At 40.5% G+C, this 25,982-nt stretch overlaps 1 protein-coding gene across 1 annotated transcript in view; it reads right to left on the bottom strand.

Annotated features, from left to right (window-relative positions):
• Positions 1–25,982, bottom strand: part of LOC130855737 (collagen alpha-4(VI) chain-like) — a 108,054-nt gene that overhangs the window by 29,081 nt on the left and 52,991 nt on the right. Inside the window, exons 17-26 of the mRNA XM_057739699.1 lie at positions 25,188–25,250; positions 24,789–24,854; positions 19,669–19,734; positions 19,527–19,562; positions 15,091–15,153; positions 13,197–13,259; positions 12,177–12,239; positions 11,579–11,641; positions 9,334–9,384; positions 23–58 (exon numbers count right to left, since the gene is read on the bottom strand). Coding sequence (XP_057595682.1) covers positions 23–58; positions 9,334–9,384; positions 11,579–11,641; positions 12,177–12,239; positions 13,197–13,259; positions 15,091–15,153; positions 19,527–19,562; positions 19,669–19,734; positions 24,789–24,854; positions 25,188–25,250 — 570 coding nt within the window. The remainder of the gene's footprint in view (positions 1–22; positions 59–9,333; positions 9,385–11,578; positions 11,642–12,176; positions 12,240–13,196; positions 13,260–15,090; positions 15,154–19,526; positions 19,563–19,668; positions 19,735–24,788; positions 24,855–25,187; positions 25,251–25,982) is intronic.

Consider the following 25,982-nt stretch of genomic DNA (forward strand, 5'->3'; position numbering starts at 1 on the left):
GCCCCAAAGGACATCTTCTTACTTGCACACCAGGGTAGCCAGGAAGTCCAAGTTCACCCTAGTGTCAGAAATGAGATAAGGTCTTGTTTAGTGTCACGTAATTAAGTCTTTCTTTGACATTCCTTGGGGGACAAAGAAGAAACTATAACTTTGAGGAAACAGACCCAAAACAGGTGCCAGAAAAAACAACTACTGCAAAGGCTGTTATCTTGAGCTACTCCCAGGTGGCCATATTTTATTTCTATAATTCAATGCCAAACAGCACACAAGTGATTTTTACAAATTCTTCCTTCCTCCTTGATATATTGTGTCATGAATCTTTCTTCTCGTGCATTTTTATCTATCAGTTTAAATAACCAGAGGTATGATCCAATGGAAACAGAGGGAAGGGCCACCAAGTTGACTGCTGGGAAGCAAGTGGTCACTGTCAGACCAAAGACATACTACCAAACAATTATTCAGTCAACAACTATTTATTTAGCACATACTGTGTGCCAGGCTTGTCTCTAGGTGTCGGGAATTCCATGGTGAACAGAACCCTGCCATCAAGAAACTTACCTGCTAGTGAGAGAGAGACATACAATCTGCCAGAGAGAGCTCAGTGCTCTTCCAGAAAGAGGATTAATGGATAAAGAATGGCACATGTAGGGGTGAGGGGGTAGCTATTTTATATAAGGGGGTCAGGCAAAACAGGTCTGTAGAGGTGGCATTTGGGTAAAGACCAGCATGAATTGAGGAAGCAAACCAAGCAGATGTCTGGAAGACAAGCATCCCAGGCAGAGGAAAGAGTATGGGAAAACCATGAACAAGGTATGAATGTGTGCCAGGTTTGAGCAACAACAAAGCAGAATAAGGGGATGGGAAGGGCAGATTACATTGAGTCTTGTGGGCCACGTAATGGTGGGGTTAACTCTGAATGCCACTGGGAGCCATGGCTAGGCTTTCAGCGAACAAGTGACATGATCTCAGTGTTCACTGCAGCACTACTTACAATAGCCAGGTCATGGAAGCAACCTAAATGCCCATCCACAGATGAATGGATAAAGAAGATGTGGTACATATACACAATGGAATATTACTCAGCCATAAAAAAGGAACGAAATTGAGTTATTTGTAGAGAAGTGGATGGACCTAGAGCCTGTCATACAGAGTGAAGTAAGTCAGAAAGAGGAAAACAAATACCACATGCTAATGCATACATATGGAATCCAGAAAAATGGTACTGATGAACCTAGTGACAGGGCAGGAATAAAGATGCAGAAGTAGAGAATGGACTTGAGGACATGGAGGGAAAGGGGAGACTGGGACATAGTGAGAGAGTAGCATTGACATATATACACTACCAGTTGTAAAACAGTTAGTGGGAAGCTGCTGCATAGCACAGGGAGATCAGCTCAGTGCTCTGTGATGACCCAGAGGGGTGGGATGGGAAGGGTGGGAGGGAGGCTCAAGAGGGAGGGGATATGGGGATATATGTACACATACAGGTGATTCGCTTTGTTGCACAGCAGTTACCAATACAACATTGTAAAGCAATGATACTCCAATAAAGATGTATTTAAAAAAAACAAAAGAAGTGACATGGTCTGACTCTGTGTTTAAAATGTGGCTCTGGTTCCTTCGAGGAGCGCTAACTAGAAGGGCAGATGCAGGGAGAACAGTCAGGTGGCCATGACAGTAATCCAGGCGCTAGATCATGTTGGCTTGGCCCAGAGGGCAGCAGTGGCAGTGGTGAGACGGAATGAAATGCTGGGTATATTTTGAAGATACAGTCACCCTTACGTGGTGATGGATTAAATGTAGGGAGTGAGAGAGACTTATTAAAGATGAAACAAGCACCTGTCTTGAGTGACTGTCAGGATGGAGTCTCCACTTCCTGAGATGGGGAAGGCAGGAGGAAGGCAGGTGAATCAGTTTTGACTGACCCGATGTCTGATGATATTAAAGAATCACGGCTCACTCTTAGGTTTGATGATGGTATTGTGGTTATATTTTTTAAGAATCTTTCAGAGATGCAAGCTGAAATACTTATGCATGAAATATATGACGTCTGGGATTTGCTTTAGGATAATTGGGGGGAATGGGGATAAGTGGGTGGAACTATAAATAACACAAAACAAAACTGGCCAAACATTTTTCATTGTTTGAGCTAGGTAATGTGTACACGGGAGGAGGTATCGTTATATCTCCACTTGTATTAATATATATGTTTGAGTTTTTTCATAGTAAAAGATCAGGAAACAAAAGAAGAAGAAGAAGAAACGAGTTGTTTGGGGACATGCCAACTTTCAGGTGCTTATTAGATAACCAAGTGGAAACATATTTGGAGCTTAAGACATGGGTCCAGCCTCGAGAAATAAACTGGAGATCAGAGGACGGATGGCATTTGATGTCATGAGACTGGATAAGGTCATCTGAGGAGTGAGTAAAGAGGGAGAAAAATATGAGGGTAGAGTCTTGAGTCTTGATTCTTCACCATTCAGAGCTCAAGAACCTTGAGGAGATCCAGCCAAGAGTGGCCAGTGAAAACCAGGCAAGTGGTGTGTGCTGGATGTTGAGTGAGGAAAGGTTTAAAGAACAAGCCCATGATGGTCACTGTCAAATGCTGCTGAGACACAGAGCGCAATGAGGCCAGAGAACTGACCAATGGACTTAGCATCACGGGTTTTTTGTTGGTTTTTTTAAAAAAATTATTTTATATTGGAGTATAGTTGATTAATAGTGTTAATTTCAGGTGTGCAGCAAAGTGATTCAGTTATAATATACACGTATCTATTCTTTTTCCAATTCTTTTCCCATTTAGGTTATTATAGAATACTGAGTACAGTTCCCTGTGCTATACATTAGGTCCTTGCTGGCTATCTATTCTAAATATAGTAAGGTATACATTTCAATCCCAAGTTCCTAATCGATCCCTCCCCCTACTCCCTCCGGGTAACCATAAATTTATTCTCTAAGTCTGCGAGTCTGTTTCTGTTTCGTAAATAAGTTCATTTGTATCATTTTTTTTGATTCTGCATATAAGCGATATATGATATTTGCCTTTCTCTGTCTTACTTCACTTAGTATGGTAATCTCCAGGTCCATCCATGACATACAGATGGCCAAGAGGCACATGAAAAGATGGTCAACATCGCTAATTATTAGAGACATGCAAATCAAAACTACAATGAGATTTCACCTCCCACCAGTCAGAATGGCCATCATCAAAAAACCTACAACAATAAATGCTGGAGAGGCCACAGAGAAAAGGAAACCCTCCTACACTGTTGCTGGGAATGTAAATTGGTACAGCCACTATGGAGAATGGTATGGAGGTTCCTTAAAGAACTAAAAAATAGAGCTACCATATCCAGCAATCCCACTCTTGGTCACATAACCAGAGAAAAACATGGTTCAAAAGGATACATGCACCCCAACGTTCACTGCAGCACTGTTTACAACAGCCGAGACATGGAAGCAACCTAATGTCCACTGACAGATGAATGGATAAGATGTGGTTCATATATACAACAGGACATTACTCAGCCATTGAAGAGTGAAATAATGCCATTTGCAGCAACAAGGAGCACCATCGGTTTTACCAGGACTAAAGCAGATGTGGTTGAGCAGGGTGAACCGAGAGATGAAGGCTCAACTGTCATCAGTTAGAGAGAACCAGAGGAAAGAAAGTGGTGTTTCCAATTTTTTACATTACTGATATTTTGGACCTGATGGTTCTTTGCTGTGAAGGGCTATCTTGTGTAGCACAGGATGAAAAACATCTCTGGTTTCTACTTACTAGATGCCAGTAGCATCTCTTGCCCCAGTTCTGGCGACCAACGCACCCTTAGATATTGCCAATGTCCCCTGGAGGGTAAAATCACCCCTGAGCGAGAACCACTGGTACCTACTACTCCCTCAAAGAGTTTTATCAGAGAGAAATGGGGCAACGGGAGTATGTAATTAAATGAGGGTTTTGGGGGGTTTTTTTGTTTGCTTGTTTTTTGGTTTGGGGGTATTTTTAAATAGGAGAGAGTCCCACCTCTTTGTTTACTGATGGGAATGGTCTATGGAGAGGGCAGAAAATTTGATGATCCAGAAAAGAAAGGTGACCCGTGCAAGAGCCAGGGCTTTAAGGAAACGAAAAGAGAATGGAATCCAGTCTGCAAGAGGAGAGATGAGGCACCCAGACAGATAAGGGCACAGACTCTCATCCAGGCAGTGGAAGGGAAGGCAGGGCATGTGAGCACTGAGGCAAGAAGGTGGCCTCCATGGTGGTGCATGTATGTAGCGGTTTCTTCTCAATAGGAAGCACAGTCATCTGCTGAAAATGTAGAAGAGAAAGCAAGTCTTAGAGGTTTCAGGAGAGAGGAGAGGGTATAAAATAGTTGACTTAGAAACCCCAAAGTGAGCAGAAGGAAAGAAATCATAAAGATCAGAGCAGAAATAAATGAAAAAGAAAGGAAGGAAGCAATAGTGAAAATTAATAAAACTAAAAGCTGGTTCTTTGAGAAGATTAACAAAATTGATAAACCATTAGCCAGACTCATCAAGAAAAAAAGGGAGAAGATGCAAATCAACAGAATTAGAAATGAAAAAGGAGAAGTAACAACAGACACCTCAGAAATACAAAAGATCATGAGATACTACTAGCAACTATATGCCAATACATTGGATAAGCTGGAAGAAATGGATACATTCTTAGAAAAATACAATCTTCCAAGACTGAACCAGGAAGAAATAGAAACTATGAACAGACCAATCACAAGTACGGAAATTGAGGCAGTGATTAAAAATCTCCCAACACACAAAAGCCCAGGACCAGACGGATTCACGGGCGAATTCTATCAAACATTTAGAGAAGAGTTAACACCTATCCTTCTCAAACTCTTCCAAAATATTGCAGAAGGAGGAACACTCCCAAACTCATTCTATGAGGCCACCATCACCCTGATACCAAAACCAGGCAAAGATGTCACAAAAAAAGAAAACTACAGACCAACATCACTGATGAATATAGATGCAAAAATCCTCAACAAAATACTAGCTAACAGAATCCAACAGCACATTAAAAAGATCATACACCACGATCAATTGGGGTTTATCCCTGGGATGCAAGGATTCTTCATATATGCAAATCAATCAACATGATACATCATATCAACAAATTGAAGGATAAAAACCTATGATCATCTCAATAGATGCAGAAAAAGCTTTTGACAAAGTTCAACATCCATTCATGATGAAAGCTCTCCAGAAAATGGGCATAGAAGGAAATTACCTCAACATAATAAAAGCCATATATGAAAAACCAAAAGCCAGCATCGTTCTCAATGGGGAAAAAATGAAAGCATTTCCTCTAAGAACAGGAACAAGACAAGGGTTTCCACTCTCACCATTATTATTCAACAGAGTTTTGGACGTTTTAGCCACAGCAATCAGAGAAGAAAAAGAAATAAAAGGAATCCACATTGGAAAAGAAGAAGTAAAATTGTCACTCTTTGCAGATGACATGATATTATATATAGAAAACCCGAAAGACTCTACCAGAAAACTGCTAGCACTCATTGATGAGTTTAGTAAAGTAGCAGGATACAAAATTAATGCACAGAAATCTCTTGCATTCCTATACACTAACAATGGAAGAGCAGAAAGAGAAATTAAGGAAACTCTCCCATTCACCATTGCAACCAAAAGAATAAAATACCTAGGAATAAACCTGCCTAAGGAGACAGAAGATCTGTATGCAGAAAACTTTAAGACTGATGAAAGAAATCAAAGACGACACAAACAGATGAAGGGACATACCATGTTCTTGGATTGGAAGAATCAACATTGTGAAAATGACTGTACTACCCAAAGCAATTTACAGATTCAATGCAATCCTGATCAAATTACCAATGGCATTTTTCACAGAACTAGAGCAAGAAACCTTATGATTTGTATGGAAACACAAAAGACCCCGAATAGCCAAAACAATCTTGAGAAGGAAAAATGGAGTTGGTGGAATCAGGCTTCCTGACTTCAAACTATACTACAAGGCCATAGTGATCAAGACAGTATGGTACTGGCACAAAAACAGAAAGGAAGATCAATGGAATAGAATAGAGAACTCAGAAGTAAGCCCAAACACATATGGGCACCTTATCTTTGACAAAGGCAGCAAGAATATACAATGGAAAAAAGACAGCCTCTTCAATAAGTGGTGCTGGGAAAATTGGACAGCTACATGTAAAAGAATGAATTTAGAACACTTCCTAACACCATACACAAAAATAAACTCCAAATGGATTAAAGACCTACATGTAAGGCCAGACACTATAAAACTCCTAGTGGAAAACATAGGCAGAACACTCTATGACATCCATCAAAGCAAGATCCTTTTTTGACCCACCTCCTAGAATCATGGAAATAAAATCAAGAATAAACAAATGGGACCTCATGAAACTTAAAAGCTTTTGCACAGCGAAAGAAACCATAAACAAGACTAGAAGGCAACCCTCAGAATGGGAAAAAATAGCTGCCTACGAAACAACAGACAAAGGATTAACCTCCAAAATATACAAGCAGCTCATGAAGCTTAATACCAAAAAAGCAAATAACCCAATCTACAAATGGGCGGAAGACCTAAATAGACATTTCTCCAAAGAAGACATACAGATGGCCAACAAACACATGAAAAGATGCTCAACATCACTAATTATCAGAGAAATGCAAGTCAAAGCCACAATGAGGTATCATCTCACACCGATCAGAATGGCCATCATCACAAAATCTGGAAACCACAAATGTTGGAGAGCGTGTGGAGAAAAGGGAACTCTCCTGCACTGTTGGTGGGACTGTAAGTTGGTACAGCCACAATGGAAAACAATTTGGAGGTTCCTTAAAAAACTACAAATAGAACTACCATATGATCCAGTAATCCCACTACTGGGCATATACCCAAAGCAAACCATAATCCCAAAAGAAACATGTATTATAATGTTTATTGCAGCACTATTTACAATAGCCAGGACATGGAAGCAACCTAAATGCCCATCAGCAAATGAATGGATAAAGAAGATGTGGCATATATATACAATGGAATATTACTCAACTATAAAAAGGGATAAGATGGAGCTATATGTTATGAGGTAGATAGACCTAGAGTCTGTCATACAGAGTGAAGTAACTCAGAAAGAGAAAGACAAATATTGTATGCTAACTCACATACACGGAATCTAAAAATGGTACTGATGTACTCAGTGACAAGACAAGAACAAGGACACAGGTGCAGAGAATGGACTGGAGAACTCGAGGTTTGGGGGGGCGGGGGGTGAAGGGGAAGCTGAGATGAAGTGAGAGAGTAGCATAGACATATATATACTACCAACTGTAAAATAGATAGCCAGTGGGAAGTTGCTGTATAACAAAGGGAGTTCAGCTCGAGGATGGATGATGCCTTGGAGGACTGGGACGGGGAGGGTGGGGGGGGGGGGGAATTGAGGGAGGGAGGGAATACGGGGATATGTGTATAAAAACAGATGACTGAACTTGGTGTACCCCCAAAAAAATAATTAATAAATAAATAAAATAAAATAGTTGACTTGGAGAGAAGAAGAGTGAACTGACTAGGAAAACGTAGTTGGCTAAGCAGCAGTAAGGGTGTAAGGGAGGCCGTGATGTCTTGCCAGGAAAAATTCATGCAAGTGTAGACCGAATCTCTGTGTTCCACAGGGTTAACTGTATCACAGTGAGCACAGACTGCCCTTGTGCTTAGCTCACAGCAGGTGTGTGGCTCAGAATATGTCCGTTTGAATTCTGCCCAGAATCCCCTGCTATGCAAACTCTCACCTAGAGAAGAAAGACAATTTGCCAGGGTGGGGCCCCAGTGGCTAGCTTCTACACTCAGCTCTGTCTCTAGCTGTGTGACCACAGGCTGGTTACTTCACTTCCCTGAGTCTCCATGGTCTCACCTGCCCATCGACAAGGCTAAACTAGATGATCACTGATCTACATGATCATCCCATTGCTCACCATTCCACAGATATTTACCAAGAGCTTACTGTCTTTGGGGCCCTCTCCTGCTTGATAAAATGGCAGTGGTGCCATCTTGCAGCCATAAGGAAAACAAGAGAATTGAGACAAATCAGCCCAGAGTCCTGTTCAGTAGCTAAGCATCACTACACATTCCGGTGATTTCCTGGTATGTGAGGAAATACATGTACCTTGTAGACTGAAGCCACCAGAATACTGCAGCGAATGACATTTGATTCAAGTTTCTTGTGGCTTCCATGCTTTACAACCTCTGCCAGTGGCCCATGAACTACTTGTTAAAATACCAGCTTCTTATAGGAAATATTCAAATATACTTATTCAAATATACTTATTGAACACCTACTCTCTGCCAGGCTCTATTCCAGCAATACAAAAATGAATAAAATGTCTTAAAAAATGATACAAATGAACTTATTTACAGAAAAAGACTCACAGACATGGAAAACAAAATTACCAAAAGGGAAAGGGGGGAAGGGATAAATTAGGAGTTTGGGATTAACCTATACACACTACTATATATAAAATAGATGACCAACAAGGACCTACCGTATAGCACAGGGAACTAAGCTCAAAAACTTGCAAGAACCTATAAAAGAATACGAAATATAAGTGTGTGTGTGTGTCTGTGTGTGTATGTGTGTGTGACTGAATCACTTTGCTGTACACCTGAAACTAATACAACATTGTAAATCAACTACCCTTCAATTTGAAATTTTAATTAATTTTTAAAAATAAAAAAAAATAAAATACTTAAATTTTTAAAAAATGAATGAGATGAAAGCCTGCTGTCAAGTTTACAAACTGGGAGGTAGACGTACTCACAGGGATAAACTATAATACAGCCTGGATGGGAAAGGCTACTGCAGAAATACAGCTTTAGGAACACAGAGCATACCACAACAAATTCTGTCTGGAGAAGCCCAGCAGGACATCCACAGGGAGAAGTTGGTATTTGAGTTGGTTTAAGAAAATGAGTAAAAAAGCTCCAAAAGGGGGAGATGGGGAAGGACATCCCAAATAGAGGCAAGAGCGTCTGCAAAGGCAAAGAGCTGGGAGAGGGTCTGGCGTGCCCAGAGCTGGAGTGGGGCCATCTGACATAGCTGGATGATGCCATAAGGAATTTGGATTTTAAATAAGGGAGTAACAAAATCAGCTTTTATTTTTTAATGAGGGAACTCTGGCAGCTGTGATATGTCATAAACAACATGTAGCAACCATTCCTGGCATACCACTTGGGTAATAACTCTTATTCTGGTGAAATACAATAAAAACTATAATCTTTAGATAAAAATAATCTGTAAAGGTAACCCTCACCTTTCTTCCTTTTCTTCCTGGATGTCCATATCCATCTGGACCAGAAAGACCCTAAGAAAATGATACATAGTGAATTGTAGTCATCCACATCAACACTTGGTCAATAATATTATCTGAAAACTTGGATAAATCAACAGTGCAAGGAGGTACGGAAGGCAGAAGGGGATGGTGGAGCTTGGTGGAGATTTACCGCACCCGTACAGGATAAACACTAGACAACCTTCACAGGCTAAGGAGGGGATAAGCGTTTAAAACTTTAAAAGACCATGAGGGGTGTGTGTGTTAATTTTGTTTTCTTTGTGTGTGTGTGTGTGTGTTAATTTTTAACATCCTCTTCAGCAAGATTCGGAGCTCAGCAAGATGCTACCTGGGTTGTAGGAAGCCAAATCACTGTACAAATTTCCCCTTGGGCCAAACTTGCTTTCTTCGTAGGGTGAAATAACAATTGAAGAAGCTCCAGGATTGGTAAATCTCTAGGGATAAAGGCAAATCTGGGGTGGGGTGGGGAGTAAGATTGGGATAGAGGCAATGTCATGTATATGATATAAACCCAGACAGACCTTAATTTTTATGCCATTTCCAACACTGGTTCTATGAGTGACCCTGGCCAAGTTATTCAGCCTCTATAAGCTTCAGCTTCCTCATCTGTTAAATGGGGATAATAGTATCACCCACATAGCATGGTTTTTGAAGTGGGATTGTGCACAGAAAGCACTTATCATGATGCCAAGCACAAAGGAAGTCCTTTCTAAGTGGCCATTATTCTGCTGCTGCTGGTGGCTGTAGTACTGGTGACATTGGCAGGGGAGTAGTCATAGTGTGGTGATGGCGGTGATGGAGGTGCTGGTAGAGGTGGTGGTGATCCATGGTAGGAGTGGTGATGTTGATCATGGTCATGGTGGTGTTGGTGGTGGAAGCAGTGGTGGTGGAATTCAACATGGTGTTGATGGTGATTATGAAAATGCTGGTGATGCTACTGGGATCTTAGCATCTGTACATATAGACAGTGAGCACCCAACAATAAAGGGTGAATTCAGAACCTTTGAGTTATTCTTTGTGGAATGGACAAAGACTATACCTCATAGATTTACTATACCAAGTAGATCAACTGAGAAGACATTTTTTTTTTTTATTTTAAGCCACAAAAATCATGGCTATGACCTAAGCGAGGAAAGTTTAAAATATTAGAAAAGAAAGAAAAATAAGGTTAAAAAAATTGCCAGAAATAAATGACTGGAGGGGAAAAAGGATGCAAATGAAGTTCAGTTGCTGTTACTCCAGCTTCTCACTGCTTAAGGACATTGCAGGGCCTTCAGCATCTGCAGCCCCAGAGGCCCAACTGGATATTTTGGAGACATCCCCTCTGATGTGACACCTTCAAGAAAGGCATTGTTCCCCAGCTTTGCCTGTCCCAGGGAGAGGTCAGTAGACACAAGCTTTGCATTATTTTAAGTCAAGATATTTTAATAAAGTTACACAGTGTTAACTCCATCATCTGACTTGAGTGTAGATGTATTTGACAGTAATCCTATTTTTTTTCTCTTTCCTCATTTAAGTTTAAGCTTCTTAGGCCTGTTTTTGTTTCCTCCTCTTGCTAACAAATGCAAGTTCAGTGCTAAGTGCAAAACAGCAGCAGGTCCTTCCTACTGTTGATGAAAGAAATATGAGTTGGAAAGACAGCATTATTCTGTATTACAAAGCTAATTCCAGTGAGGGAGTGAATTGAAAATAGTCATGAAATAACTAAGTTGCTCTCATGTTCAGAGTGATGACCAAGGTAAAAATGCACTGCCCTGAAGATCACCCTTGGGCTCCAAAGATTATTGCTGTGCTCTGAATAATCAAAACCAGACCCTTAAAAGTTTGCAGCTCTGATTGGCTGTCTTACGTGTTTTCTCGGGGGAAAAAAAAAATGTGTGTTTTTTCCAGAATAAAAATGTGCAGGAACATCTCTGTATTCCTAAAGACTCACATGCTTGTAAAATGTCTTTGTCAAGCAGAAGAGTCTCTTTGGAACTTCCCTCTTCAACAACATGTGAGAAGGCAAAATAAATCCCAAGATATCTTTGGATACTTTGTTGATACAAGGAGTTTGGGAGTCTTTGAACGATGTAGATTCACAACAGCTCTCCTGATGATCATGTCATATTTGTAACCCCAAATCTTCACCAAATGTTAGAATTTTGTGTGGAACAAGAACAAATAAGAAATTCAATCAGAAATCAAACAGAGAAACTAGACTTACAGGTTGCCCTCTTCGTCCTTGTAGACCCTGTGGTCCTCTTTCTCCTACATCACCAAGCTCTCCCTTTTATAATAAAAGGTAAACATGAAATTAATTTCCTGCTATGAGTTCATGTGATTTTATGTCATCTTCCTTAGAGACTTTACACTCCTTTCAAGTCTTCTTGGCATCATCCTACAGTCTAAGGTCAATATCTTCCTCTAGACTTTGTTAAATACAGGTAACTAACAAATATAGTAAAGATTTTGGTACTGAAAATTAACAAAGCAGGTATGCAGCACCAGTTACAGAATTTTATATTACTATGGCTTTATCTAGGTGTAAGTGTGTGAATCCATCTTTGTGGTGAGTCCATATGTTTATCTATCTACTGATGTCTTTGTCTACTGATGTATGTGACCATCTATCCATATCTTCCTATAGGTCTGTCTAAGTGTACTTTCTTCTCTGTATCCATCTATTCAGCTACATGATAATGGACAGTCAATATCCTCACCAAGCACATCAGACACTCATGCTGAAAATGATCATGTAAGGAGATGTTCATATAAAAGAATCCAACTTGCAGTCAAGGAAGAGTGTGTTTTCTGACATTTACCTTTATTCCTCTTCGTCCGTATTTTCCTTTTGAACCATTTGGCCCTGGAGGCCCAGGAGTCCCCTGTAATAAGACCATGACCCAAATCATCTCTAATGTTTGATACAATTAATTTTATCCTCCAAAGTGCATAATATACACATTTACCCTCTGAGCTGGGGGACTGAGGTGGGGGAGTAGCATTCTGTGCAAGAGCCCACGTCCTCCACATACAAAGAACTGGAGGAATTATCTGCCTAGTAGAGGCGAAAACACCATCTGATTAAGGGATTGAGTAGACAAACCTGGACGTTTACTCACTCCAAATAGAAAATATGGCCAAGTGAGAATGAAAATGATATGATCAGTTATGGGGCTTGACTTTTCCCAACCGAGAGAGATGGTGTAGGCCATTCTGAATCTACAGATGCTCTGATCCCTGGCTTAAATTATGCTGCTTGGGTTTTTAAAGCTATCTCAAACACCCCGTCTGTAGGAAGCCACTCCTTATCGCCTGCTTCAACCTGATCTGACTCTTCTATGAACCACGGGATAGCAAGTGGGGGAGGCACTAAACAGGTACTAGAAAGAACCAAGTTGGCGGCCAGTTCTGCCACCTACCATCCAGGTGAAAAGTCATTTAATCCCTTTGAGCCTCAGTTTTCTCCTCTATAAAATTGGGATAATTTTAAGTAGTGCTTCCTTCTATGTTTATGAGGAATAAATCAGTCCTTTAGGTCCCTTTGATACTACTATTTTTTCTTGCACTGTCAGCAAGTCTGAGCTTGTGTTACACACCCCTGTGGCTCAAACCCAATCTCGTTCATCACTATATTCCCACAATATACCCAGTCCAGAAGCAGTACATAGCTGGTGATCAGCATCTACTGCCTCGAATTAGCTATTTCTAGAAATTCCTCATGCCCACAGATCCCAGAACAAACAGTGTAGCTTTACATTGTTTTTCCAGGAACACGCAGGTCTATGCACCAGCCACTGGTAATGAGCAGCTGTGTTGAGCTGTTAGTTTGTCAAACCTACCTGAGCACCCAGTAAACCTTTTTCTCCAAAAATTCCTGGTGGTCCTTGTCTTCCTCTCCGTCCCTGGTTCACAAGTGAAATTAAAATTCAACCAATTTTTATAGAGTTATTTATTTCCCACGTAACCGCAAAATCGTCTTGGATGCCGATGGAAGCACTAATTCAGGTGCTCTGACCCATCACTACCATTTACCACACTTGAATCAAGCAGCCCCTGCCCTCGGAGCCATCCCAGCTCACTCACATCAAACTCCCTCCATCTGAAGCAGGATGTGAGTCCTCTGTATCTGTATTTTAAACCACCTCTCCAGTTGAATCTGATGAACACTAAAATTTGAAAATTGCTTTTATCTTTTAATTCACCCAACTAATTTTAAATCCTAAAAGGGACATGAGAGGAGCTGCAGGGATATTGATCTCCTTTGAAAATGCAACATTTTCCTTATCCACACAAGGGCTAAGAACAGCGTGTGCGTTCTGATATTATCAAGAACCCAAACACATTTAAGTGGCCTAATCTCACAGGGCACACTGCTGGGGAGTTGTTCATTTTCTCCCCAATCTATTTGACTTTACTGATTTTTGACACTTTCATTTTCCTCCAGCTTTTCTGAGAAATGCTTTTCCATTAGAAGCATTGATCCTGGCTTCTATACTCTTGGGTGAGGTATTGTCATTATCTGTTTAAATAGCCCATCACACCCACACCCCAGTGGGAAGGTGAGAACCAAGGGGAGGTTTTTTGAATGATCTTACTCATGTTTCAGGATGTGACCTTCTCCCCTGACATCCAGCCGTATAATAAATTAAACTTAAAGAAGCCTAGAACACAACAGTGTGTGGGGAGGGGGGGAGAGGTGAGGGGGGGAGAGGTGGGGGGGGGAGGGCAGGGGAAGGTCCATATTTGAATTAAGCCAATGATCAAAAGGAAAGCCAAAACTATCAGTTGTTTCCCCCTAGATTCAGATACTATTTTCCATCATAAAATAAATACAATTTCTAATTACACTTTGATACCCCACTTCTTTCTTTAGTACCTTTGTCAAGTCGAAAAAAAACAGCAGAAACCTTCTCAAATGACCATCTACACTCATAGGATTTTCAAAATTACGGAGAACATTTCAAATGTGTTAGTAAAATTTGTGGTTTTAAAGTTCTCCATTTGGAGATCCTTGGAAATAGTTTGGCTTTGAAAAGAAAGATGCAGAAACTGTTCCAGAAGGGTTTACAGAATGACAGATTTGGGTTATGCTTAGAACATTACAAAAGAACTGGTTGGAGGTTTAATTTCTGGTTATCACTCAATAGTGTGCAGTGCCTCACTGGAATGAACTCCTTCAGGGCAAGACCCTTGCCTTAATCGTCTGAATGACCCAGGCATATCTGCAGAGTGCCTTCTGTATACTTGACACTCAATTAACACCTTGCTTGTTTTTCCTGCCAAATTGAATCCAGTTTTAATGAACTAAATAGTATTTGAGTAATTTGCCTACACAGCTTCAGAGGCAGTAGCTAAGAACAGATTTTATAACTAGGCTGCCTGAGTTTGAATCCCATGTCTTTCGCCTACAAGGCTATGTGAGCTTGGCCAACTCACCTAACTTCTCCATCCCTACTCCATTTCTCCCCTGTAGAATAGGGATGATAAAACCTCCCCACTGAAGGATTAAATGAGCTAATATGAGTGCTTAGGGCCATACATAGGACATAGTAATTGCTCAATAAATATTAGTCACCAGGGTTTAACCTGCCCAGAAGCGAAGCTATACAATTTCCTTTGGGAGGCCCTGGGAGGGCAGCACCTTACACCATATGTTAAATCCCTATCAAAGAATCTAAGTTAAAATTTCAAACAATTATTCTTCAGCACTAAAAACAAGTTCATTGATACAACCTGTGAGCCTGGGTACCCGAGCTCTCCTTCATAACCCCGTTCACCAGAGTCTCCACGCACACCCTGTTAAAACGAATACAACTTAGTGAGTTCACCAGGCACTTTCAGTGCTCCTAGTGCAGGCAGTCTTCCCTGCAAGATGTCACTTGAAAGCCACACGAGAAAGACAAAAAAAGATCTGCATGTCTGTGCTCAGTCCTCTCAGGATCAGAGAGGAAGAGGAAATTCGGGGGAGATAGGGGGTCCCACCTATTTGGCTGGGAAAACGCTAAACCACATTCTTACTGTCTTTCCCTGTCTCCTTCCAATATCTGAGCTAGTGATAGAAGCAAAAATACTTTGTTTAAACAACCCAAACTCCCATTTTACATATTAGCTGGTTCCTAAAAGCCCATCCACTCCTTTGCAGGGATGTGGGCGAGATGCTCTCGCTGGTGTTAAGGACCCTTATCCCATGTGAGGAAACTCAGACTGTTGGACACAGCGACACGTGTGACATTTTGGAAGAAAGGCACAAAAAGCACACAAAGCAAGAGCAGAGAACTGGCTTTAAAACCCTACAGATTCTTACAGCATTAGGCTAGTTTTCTAGGCAAGGGGTAAGCTGTTCAAAAGATTCAGCTGGTAACTGATTTAATGTCTCCCTCAAATGAACATCTTCATTTCTACAGAGAAGATGCGTTTTCCGAGACTGAGGGTAATACCCACTCTTTGAATAATGGTGACTTCTTTCTAATGTTGCTCACGTGTTGACTAGATTACTGATTATTCATAGATTGGCAAAGAGAAGAAATCCTAAACTCAGAATTAATCAATTTTTGGATCAAATACTTGTGTTTCTTAAGGCTTTTAGGCCATTCCGATAGATGGGAAGCACTTCTGTTCATCACCATTGTTAAATCTTTCTGTTCTTCAAGAGCTGATGTCAAGATTTATAAATGTGAACCAAGTCTTAAACAGCATGTAGCTAGGAATTTTGAAACAGGCTGTGAAATGTTGTCTAATCTGCACATCACATTGGTGACATTCATGGTGCGACACTCTGGATACGGCTCCATACAGCAAAGTTCAGACTTTTTTATTGGAACTCCGTGCCTACACATTTTTTTACCTTTTTTTTAAATTGAAGTATAGTTAATTTACAATTTTGTGTTAGTTTCAGGTGTATAGCTAACTGATTGATATACATACACATACATATATTCTTTTTCATGTTCTTTTCCCTTATAGGTTACCACAAGATATTGAATATAGTTCTCTGTGTTATACAGTAGGTCCTTGTTGGTTATCTATTTTATATATAGTAGTGTGTATATGTTAATCCCAAACTCCTAATTTATTCATGCCGAAACATTTATACTAAGGAAATCGTCAGCTCAGCAAAAGCAAGAACAAAACAAAAACCCTGTAAGACAGCTTTTCTTTACATCGCTGACCATGACATCTAAAAAAAACAGAAATTACTTAAATGTTCAATGTAAGAATAGTTTAGTAAGTCATTTTTCTTCAACAGAGAAAGATATAATGTTTTAAAGTGATAATAGGAAGATTTTGAAAAACAGAAAATCAGAATATAAAATAGTGTATGCATTATAATAACCCCTCATTATCTATGCAAGTAAAGGAAATACACAAGCATGAAAATAACTGCATGACAGTGATAAGTTAGTGGACATTTTAAAAATTAATGCTATTCTTAATTTTACCATAATTAACAAATTAAAATTTTCCCTTATTGCCAGAACAATCTGTGCATTGATTTATTTGCCATGGTACAATCTTTTCCACAAATAAAATCTTAGTTAGAATTTCATTTTATTATGCATCTTGCAAAAGCCAGCATATCTAATTTTATAGACAATAACGAGTCATATTTTACCAAGGTCCAAGAGATACTGTAATTTGGATTTCAGCACCTCTGTAAGCTATATTCTTCCAACACTACTGACTGATCTTTAGCAAGTTACAGCCTCAAAACGTAAATGAGTCTACATGACCACTACTCCAACAACGGCTTAACTAGCAAAGCACTGCCTTGTTAGATAAACCCAGTTCACCCTGCAGTCTGAAAATTATGAATTTTATCTCTTACTAAAAAAATCAAAGCTTGAATAGAAAAAAAAAAAAGAGCAAAGAACTAAAGAGATTGTTGAAAAAGAGCCAAAACTATAGGGATTCATCAAGAAGACAAGGTATGAACGGGAGAGGCTTTCTATTAAAGATGGCAGCGTGGACACACTCTTCTCCCAAAATGAGAGGTTGCTGTTCCAAAATCTGTCCCCAGAAGACGACAGTGCAGAGGCCCAGAGAGCAATCAGCCTGGATGAGAGGAGGGCACTGGAAGGAGGAATCTAAGAAAAATAAAGCTCGCATATTTGAGTATACTGGGAGGTTATCAGTTTTGTCAAAGAGCTTTATGATTAACTAGTAGTAGGCACATGGGACACAAAGCAAATGGGAGGAGAGGGTGGCTCAAGAAATACCACAGTTAAGTAGCTGGAAGTGCTATTTACCAGTCAGCCTCTGAACAATGAACTGATGTGACCAAAAGCAGAGAAAATAAGTGTTTTTTAAGGATGAGTTGGGGGGAAGCATATGGAGGAAATGGACAGGTTAAGAAAAATCTTTATCCCCTAATGGAAGAAGTCAACAGAAAAACATCTAAAACTAAAAACCAAGAAATAGCAAAGTAAGCATGTTCTTTAGAAAAATGGCAATAATACCAGAAGAAACAGCCCCAAGAGATGAAAATGAGTGCTCCTGAAGACATGGGAAACATTTTTCATTATACGTTTGCAAGTGCAATTCGAATTTAAATTTACGCACAGGCTCAGCTCTGGTTTAAATTAAATAAAAAGGAAAAACACAGGAGATGGAGTTCGGTATAGGGAACAAAAAATAACCAAAATAACCAAGACCCAAATGAGCAGAGGACCCACTGTCAATGGCTATTTAGATAAACTGCACAGAGCATCGCAAAAGTATCAAATAATTTAAGAGTAGGGAATTCCTTCCACTGCGTAGAGTCACTGAATTTCTCCAAAACTTAGCCTAGTCAACTCATAGTCTATTTCTTTCTGCCTTTGGGGGATAAAAACAATAGGCTAAAATGATAGTTCAAGACATTATGTCACAAGTGTTAAAACTGAATTCAAAGCACAAAAAATGGTCTATTTAAGAATTTATTTCAGGACTTCCCTGGTGGCCCAGTGGTTAAGAATCCACCTGCCAATGCAGGGGACACAGGTTCGATCCCTGATCCAGGAAGATCCCACATGCTGCGGAGCAGCATCTAAGCCCGTGCACCACAACTATTGAGGCTGCGCTCTAGAGCCCATGCTCTGCAACAAGAGAAGCCACCACAATGAGAAGCCCATGCACCACAATGAAGAGTAGCTCCTGCTCTCCACAATTAGAGGAAGCCTGAGCACAGCATTGAAGACGCAACACAGCCAAAATAAAATAAAATAAAATGCCAGTTAGAAAGGTGCCTTTAAAAAAAAGAATGTATTTCAAATCTTAACATTTTATGAGAAAGATTAAGCTTTTACTTGGTGTCAACAAAACTTGTTTGGATTTGTGAGACTTGGGATTTCTCAATAGCTATGCTTTCCAACATGTTTGGTTCGAAGACACACACACGCTCACTCACTCACCCACCCATCCCCGGGCTCAGAGTGACATAAATCAGTCTCTGGCTTTTCCTCCATCTCTAAATCACGAGAATGCTAGAAAAAAAATACCAGCAGAGCATGACCAGAATAGGTTAGAAAGGAGTCTACATAACAAATTTAACTCTCATTTTGTACAAAAATTACCAAGAGTATCCTAATCTTTGGATTTGAATCCAAAGCCATGTGGCCTTTGATAACTAACTTCACTTTGCTAAACCTGTATTTCCTCTCTTAGCCATAAAAAGTAAACAGTGAAGCTCATCACTCCTGGAGTTGCAGAAAGGTTTACATGAGATCACATAAATAAAGGTCTAGTGCAGTGATTGGTGCTGGATAAATGCTCAGTGAAATATGATTCCCCCACAGAGATATCCCATCCCACCCTCAAATCACACCATTCCTTCTCTGGAAGTAGTAAAAGCTCAGTCTTTTACCTTTTTATAGTGACTATGACATCCCCTTATGCACCCACAGGAAGTCCCACTTCTTTAAATGGAAATGTCATTATTTCAGAGGAAAAAGCAATTCTTTAAGATATTAGCTTATTTTCCATCTAAATGAAATATTATAGCAGGTTGGAGAGGGAGCAGAGAAGAAGCATACAAACTTTCCTTTCTTCATGAAAAAGGTCCCCATGGAAACTTCCCAGGGATCATGCAGCCTCTGACAACCCAACCAACACTCCCCTTGACCTCAGAGAGAACGTATATAAAGTAGCCACAGATGTGGAACAAGAAGCAACTCTTCCCCGAAGGCACTGACCTTCAGCCCTGGCAGACCCCGTCTTCCTCTTGAACCCTAAGGATAGAAAGGAAGCAGAAGACGTTACAGAAGGAAACAAGCCAGTTTTCACCCCAGCCTACCTCTCCCCTCCACAAAAGTAGATGAAATACATCCCATAAACGGCTATACTTCCCTGAGGGCCAGCATTTCCCACTTCCCCCTGAGGTCCACTGATGCTAGAACGTCCCTGGAAAGAAAGAGGTAAACAAAAGATCCGTTTAGATGTGTACACACTTCTAGGTTGACTCTCTAGATATGGGCTGTCCCATACAGAGGCCACTAACTTGCCCCATGTGGCTATTAAGTTTAAATGAATCTAAAGTAAATTAATTCAAAATTTTAGTTTCTCAGTTACAGTAGGCACATTTCAAGTATTCAATAATTACATGTGGCTCGTGGCTACCATATCGGGCAGCACGGATAGAGAACATTTCCATGATCTCAGAAAGTTCTGTTGGTCAGCATAGAAGCGGACTCCTCTAGAAGCAAATGGATTTAATTCCGGTGTTTTAAAATATCCAAGTCGTAGGCATTCTTTCCCCAAAGACTGTTTGACAGCTCCTCGGGGTTCCCCATGCTGAGACAGTAGTCACAGGTATTCTCCAACAAGCCGTGCTTAACACTTGAACAATGCTGGCACTTCTCTCTCTACCTGCATCATGTAGGGCACAGAGTGGCAAATGGAAACGGAGGCAAGAGAGCGTGCCTCTGCACATGTGGAGTGCTGGGTGCCCGCAGCTGGTGATGGGGGGGGACGTAATACACAGTCCCGTTGAGGGAACTCTCTAGAGCTCTCACTTCTTTAGCTGTCCAGAGAAAAAAAAACGAGTCTACATTTCAGCAGAAATGGAAAACCACCTTGGATGCCAAGTAGGGATATTTTAGATAACTATTCAGCAAAGTCACATGCTAACTTAATAAGAATACAAAAATTGGGAAAGAATATGAAATACAGAAACAAAAACATTTTGTGGAAAGCTGTTCTTCCAACTGTTATTTATAACAGATAAAATTCTGAACCAATTTAAATATTCTACAATACAAGGGAAGTGTTATTTAAATTATGGTAGAAACACTTATTGAAATTATGTTTATCAAAACTTTATGAGGTAGAAAAAAAAAAGTACTATCATGTTGTTCTTTTCAAGCATGCTAAAGTGTGTGAAAAAATAATTTATCCCAAATAAGGAGAAAGACAAAATGATGATTCCTCACTTTTAAATATGGCTCTAGGACATTTTTTAGTAAGCTTCTGGGATCCTCATCTGACTTTCTCAAGGAGAGTAATTTTGCCATCAAGAAGTGAGGAAAGTTCAGTAAAGTGATGGTTTTCTTGGTTAATGGAACTGTGGATTTTTTTTTCTCTACACTTTATTTTCCTGGATTCCCAAATATCTCCAGGAAGTGTTACTTTTTTTTTAAATAAATTTATTTATTTATTTATTTATTTATTTATTTAATTGGCTGTGTTGGGTCTTTTTTGCTGTGCGCTGGCTTTCTTTTTAGTTGCGATGAGTGGGGGCTACTCTTTGTTGTGGTGCGCGGGTTCCTCATTGCTGTGGCTTCTCTTGTTGCGAAGCACGGGCTCTAGGTGCGTGGGCTTCAGTAGTTGCAGCACATGGGCTCAATAGTTGTGGCTCATGGGCTTAGTTGCTCCGAGGCATGTGGGATCTTCCTGGAGCAGGGATCAAACCCATGTCCCCTGCACTGGCAGGCAGATTCTCAACCACTGCACCACCTAGGAAGCCCCCAAGTGTTACTTTTTAATGGGAATTTTTTTCTAATAAAGTAGGTTGTATGAGGGAGAAGGCTTTAGGTAAAGCACTTGTACAACTGGTCAAGATATAATAAAGATTCTTTCTTAAAATGTTTATCGTTTTCTCGTTTCAGTACTAATTTTTTTTTTTTTTTTTTTTTTTTGCAGCCAGCATAGTAAAGGAATTATTTGGGCAGATACTAGAACCAATGGATAAAAGACTGTAGGGAAATAAATATACATTCACGGAGTGTCATTTCCCAGACTAGTTAATCACTGGAAAGAGGGAAAAGTATGTCCACAACGCATACATCTGTGGACCCCACCTTAATCCAGCAACAAAATTAATGTACCAATAATGAGACAAACTGACAGTGTCCCTCCTGGTGACTGAGAAGGATCCAGCATTAATTACTCTCCTTCTGAAAATGTTTAACCTGAATCTACCCATGAAGAAACAATCAGAAAAACCCTAAGTGAGGGATGTTTAGTAAAATAACTGGTCTGTAATGTCAATGTCATGTAAACAAACAAATAACTGGGCAACAGTTGTGATTAAAAGACACTACAGAGCCAAGACAACTAAATGCACCACATAATCCTTGACTGGGCCCCAGAATAACAATAAAAACAGCCAGAAAGGGCCTTCTTAGGGCAAGTATGGAAATCTGAATAGGCGCTGTATATTAGAAAATAATTTTGCATCAATATAAACATTTTTGAATGTGATGACTGTATTGTGCTTATATAGGAAAATGTCCTTGTTCTTGAAAGAAACGTGTTGAATATTCAGAGGCAAAACATCATACCTTCACTGGATCCTCAAATGACTCAGCAAAATATATACATATATTACCTATGCATTTGTATAGAGAGACATAAAGCAAATATGGCTCAATAAGAACGATTCGTGCTAGTCTTGAAACTACAACTTTTTCTGTAGATTTAAAATTTTTCAAAATAAAAAACTGGGGTAAAAAGTAATACAAGTTCATCACAGACTATTTCAACAATTCAGAGAACAAGATTAAGGAAAAGAAATGCATAACTGCTGGTGTTTATCCTTCTAGGATAAATAGATATATTCTACCAATTTGGACCCCTTGTTGAATACAGAGTTTTGTAATTTTTTTTTCACTTAGAATTATACCACGAATATTTTCCTTGTTATGAAATAGTCTTCTAAATTATTTTTCATCGCTTTATATTACAATCCCTTATCATTGGACATTTAAGCACTGAAGTGATTAAATATCACTACATTGACCATCCTTGGAGCTAAATCTTTGCTTGGTGCAACAACACACCAGGCTTCCGAGGGATGAATTATGACGGATCTAAGCCAGTCATGGCAATCTCATTTCCTTTGTCAGAGGCTTGCTTTCTCTGACTCTTAAAATGGGCCAAGGGTGGGTGGGGAGCCCTGGACCTAGCCATTGAGCCAAATGAGCTATAAAGAGAGTATTGCTGGGCGTGCCCTGATGAAGAAAAGCCTCTTTCCATCTGGCATTTTATGGAAAGGTGAAGACGAAATGCTTTAGTGCCAAGTCCAAGAACCACACTGAGGATGGCACCGTGGGAAGAAAGAATGGGAGTCCCTAATGACATCACTGGATTTTGACAGCATCGCGGAGCTAGTGTAACAAACCTGGAGTCACCTAACCCTGGATTATCAAACACATTGATTAGCTGAACACTGCCGGTCAGGCTTTCTGTCACTTGCATTTAAAAAAAAATAAATAAATAAAATAATAATAATAATAATAATAAAAAAACATAAAAAACAGCAGTTCTAACAGATGTATCTTGTTTGCTCACCTTCCAAAAAGGTTGTATTGGTTTCATTCTTCCCAGAAGTGTGAAGCCATGAGCAGTTTTCCCTTCCTTCCCCAAATACTAGACACATAGCAAAGTTTCTCCGTTTGGTGTGAAAGAGAGCTTCATCACGGCCCCTTCTCAACTCAGAACCAACACGGAGGAACGATTGCCCCCTAGAGGGCGCTCTTCTCATAGCACCTAACAGGCTAGACCGTCCACAGCCACCAGCTGCAGGCTTGCGAACCTGGTGGCAGTGACTTCTATCATCCAAATCTATTCAAAGATACGGAGTTGGGACCCTTCTTTGAGCTCCGCACAGAAGTAGAGAGCACAGATGTAATGTGATATGGCACTACCTCAGTTACGGCTTTGTTTGCACTCACACTTCAGGGATCTGTTATTCAAGGTTGACCCTTAGCTAAAATCAGCCATGGAGGCGTCTGAAAGCCGTGAGCATGGGGCTGTCCCCCTGACTGTGGTGCTGTGATGGACACAGCGCTGGACAGCGTGTCCAGGGGCCGAAGTCCCTCCCCAGTAGTGAAACTTGAGCAAACCACGGTGTATACGGATCAGGTCCTTGCTTCCCACTGACTCCTGGAAACTTGGAAATGATTTCTCTAATAGTCCCACCTTGCGGATGAGGACACGGACCAGGGTGAGTTAAGGGTTGCTGCCCTGCTGTTCTCTTAGCTCAATCCCACAGCTGACTGAGCAGCTCTTCACAGCACCCTCTGATTTCAACTCACCAAAGAAAATCCTCTCATTTGGTCCAAAATAACTACAGTTGACAACAGGATGAGAAATTCTCGCAGCAAGTCATGACAATTTTCTCACATAGCTACATAATAATGATCTTGTTACAAACTAGATTTTATTCAGGACCTGGACGTATATAAAATGGTCGCAAACCAGTCATATTTCAGGGAGGAAACCCAGTGTCGTAAGGTTTTGTCAAAGGAGGCAAACTGGCATTCAAAGCAGTAGCGGTTCCTTTATAGTTACAAGCACTTTACTATGCAGACCTCACTCCTGGAAACAAGGCACGTGGGTTATTTTAGTCATTTTCAGAGTCATGCATTTTAATGTCTAGGGCATAAAAATCTAAAAATAGCTTCCAACAAATTAGTGTCTGTCAAGGTAACAAGACTTTCTGCTTCTGTGATGACTCCTGTCACGATGCTTCTAGTATTTAGAACTAGACAAGGATCCTGTCTTTAAAAATGGCTGGTACCTCATACACATCAATTAACATGGGCAGTGATGGAAAGCAAGCCAGCAGAGTAAGGACCCTGAGCATCTTTTAAATCAAGACACCATTATGAAATTGGAGAATTTTAAAACTGGAAAGACCTTAGGCATTCTTGAGTCTGACATTTTCATTCTGGAGATGAAGAAACCAAGGACAAAAGAGGTAAAGTAACTTACATCACTAATGTTGTGGGAGATAAGATTTGTACAAAAAAAAAAAAAACTAAGAAACAAGGATGCTAGGCAAGGATATAAGTGGGGATTAGCATTCAGAGTTCCTGTCTCCATGGATAATGGAGTCCCACAGGCTTGCTCTCTGGTCTTCTATGTTGATCCAACCTGAATGCCCAAGTCTCCTGCACCAGCTAGCATCTGCTCCCATGGGTACCAGTATCCCCAAGCAAACAGAGACATCTTACCTTATGTCCACGCCTTCCTTTTCCTCCCTTAGGGCCCTGGATGAAACTATCAATTCCAGGATCCCCCTGAGAAAATAAAAGGTTACTTAGCTCAAATGGACAAGAAAAACAGAAAGAGAAAGTACAGGAAGTGAGATTTTTTTTAAAAAAGAAAGAAAGAAAGGTACCAAAGTGGTACCTTTTCATTGTCTGGATCTACTCAGTATCCCAAATACCCAATGCAATTAAAATTCCAAACTCTTTTAAGAGCCCAAATGTTCTATAAAGTGGGTTTCCTCTCAACTCTCTTATTTGTTGCAATACTTAGATAGACTGAACATTGTCCTCTGCTGTTGTGTCCAAGCAAACAGCTCACAATCCCTGGATTAAAGCAGCAGAAATCCCTCAACCACCACTCACAGGCTCTCCCCTTAGCCCAGGCTCTCCATGCTCTCCAGGTTGTCCAGGTGGTCCCGTCAAGCCCTTGAATCACATTGAAAAAAAGAAAGTGTCACTTTCTAAAATCACCTATTGCCTATAGGGAGAGGGGAAGTGAGACGCAAATTAAAAGAGCAATTTATTACTTGAACTTTAAAGGATTCACCGACAAAGAGGTGAGAATGAGACACTGGAAAAAACATACTTTTATTGGAAATCTGTGATATGCTTGGCCCTAGATGTGCATTACCTCATTTAACACTCACAACTCGAGAATTAACCCATTTGTGTATGAAGAAGTTGGACCTTGTCTCCCTACCTTCAAATACCTGGATCTTTCCACAACTTCCTGATACTCCCACCCAGAAACACATGTGAGAAAAAGAAGGCTTGCTTCATCACAGATGTGCACAGCATTCGCAGAGCAAGATCTCATGAAAAAAAAGAGGAGGAATAAAAAAGAAAAATGCTGGCAGAGCTCCTGACTGCTGCAGGCAGGGAATCAGAGAGGTGGAGCCACTTGCCATGGGACTGTGACATCAGAAGCCAATGGCTGCTTCTCTTAAAATCTGGTGTTGTTGGTATCATCTCTGTGTCCTAGTTCCCACAGAGCCGCAGAGTCAGAGAGCCCCCCACCGCAGGGACCTTCCTCCAGGGATGTTATGTATGTGGTTCTGGAGGGTACACGCCACACTCTGAGAACAGAAAAGTGGGGCTCCCCTCTGAGACCTGGGTCTCAGACACACAGGGGATGGGATATTCTCTGGGATCCACAAG

The sequence above is a fragment of the Hippopotamus amphibius genome, chromosome 6, assembly GCF_030028045.1.
Source record: "Hippopotamus amphibius kiboko isolate mHipAmp2 chromosome 6, mHipAmp2.hap2, whole genome shotgun sequence".
Lineage (NCBI taxonomy): Eukaryota > Metazoa > Chordata > Mammalia > Artiodactyla > Hippopotamidae > Hippopotamus > Hippopotamus amphibius.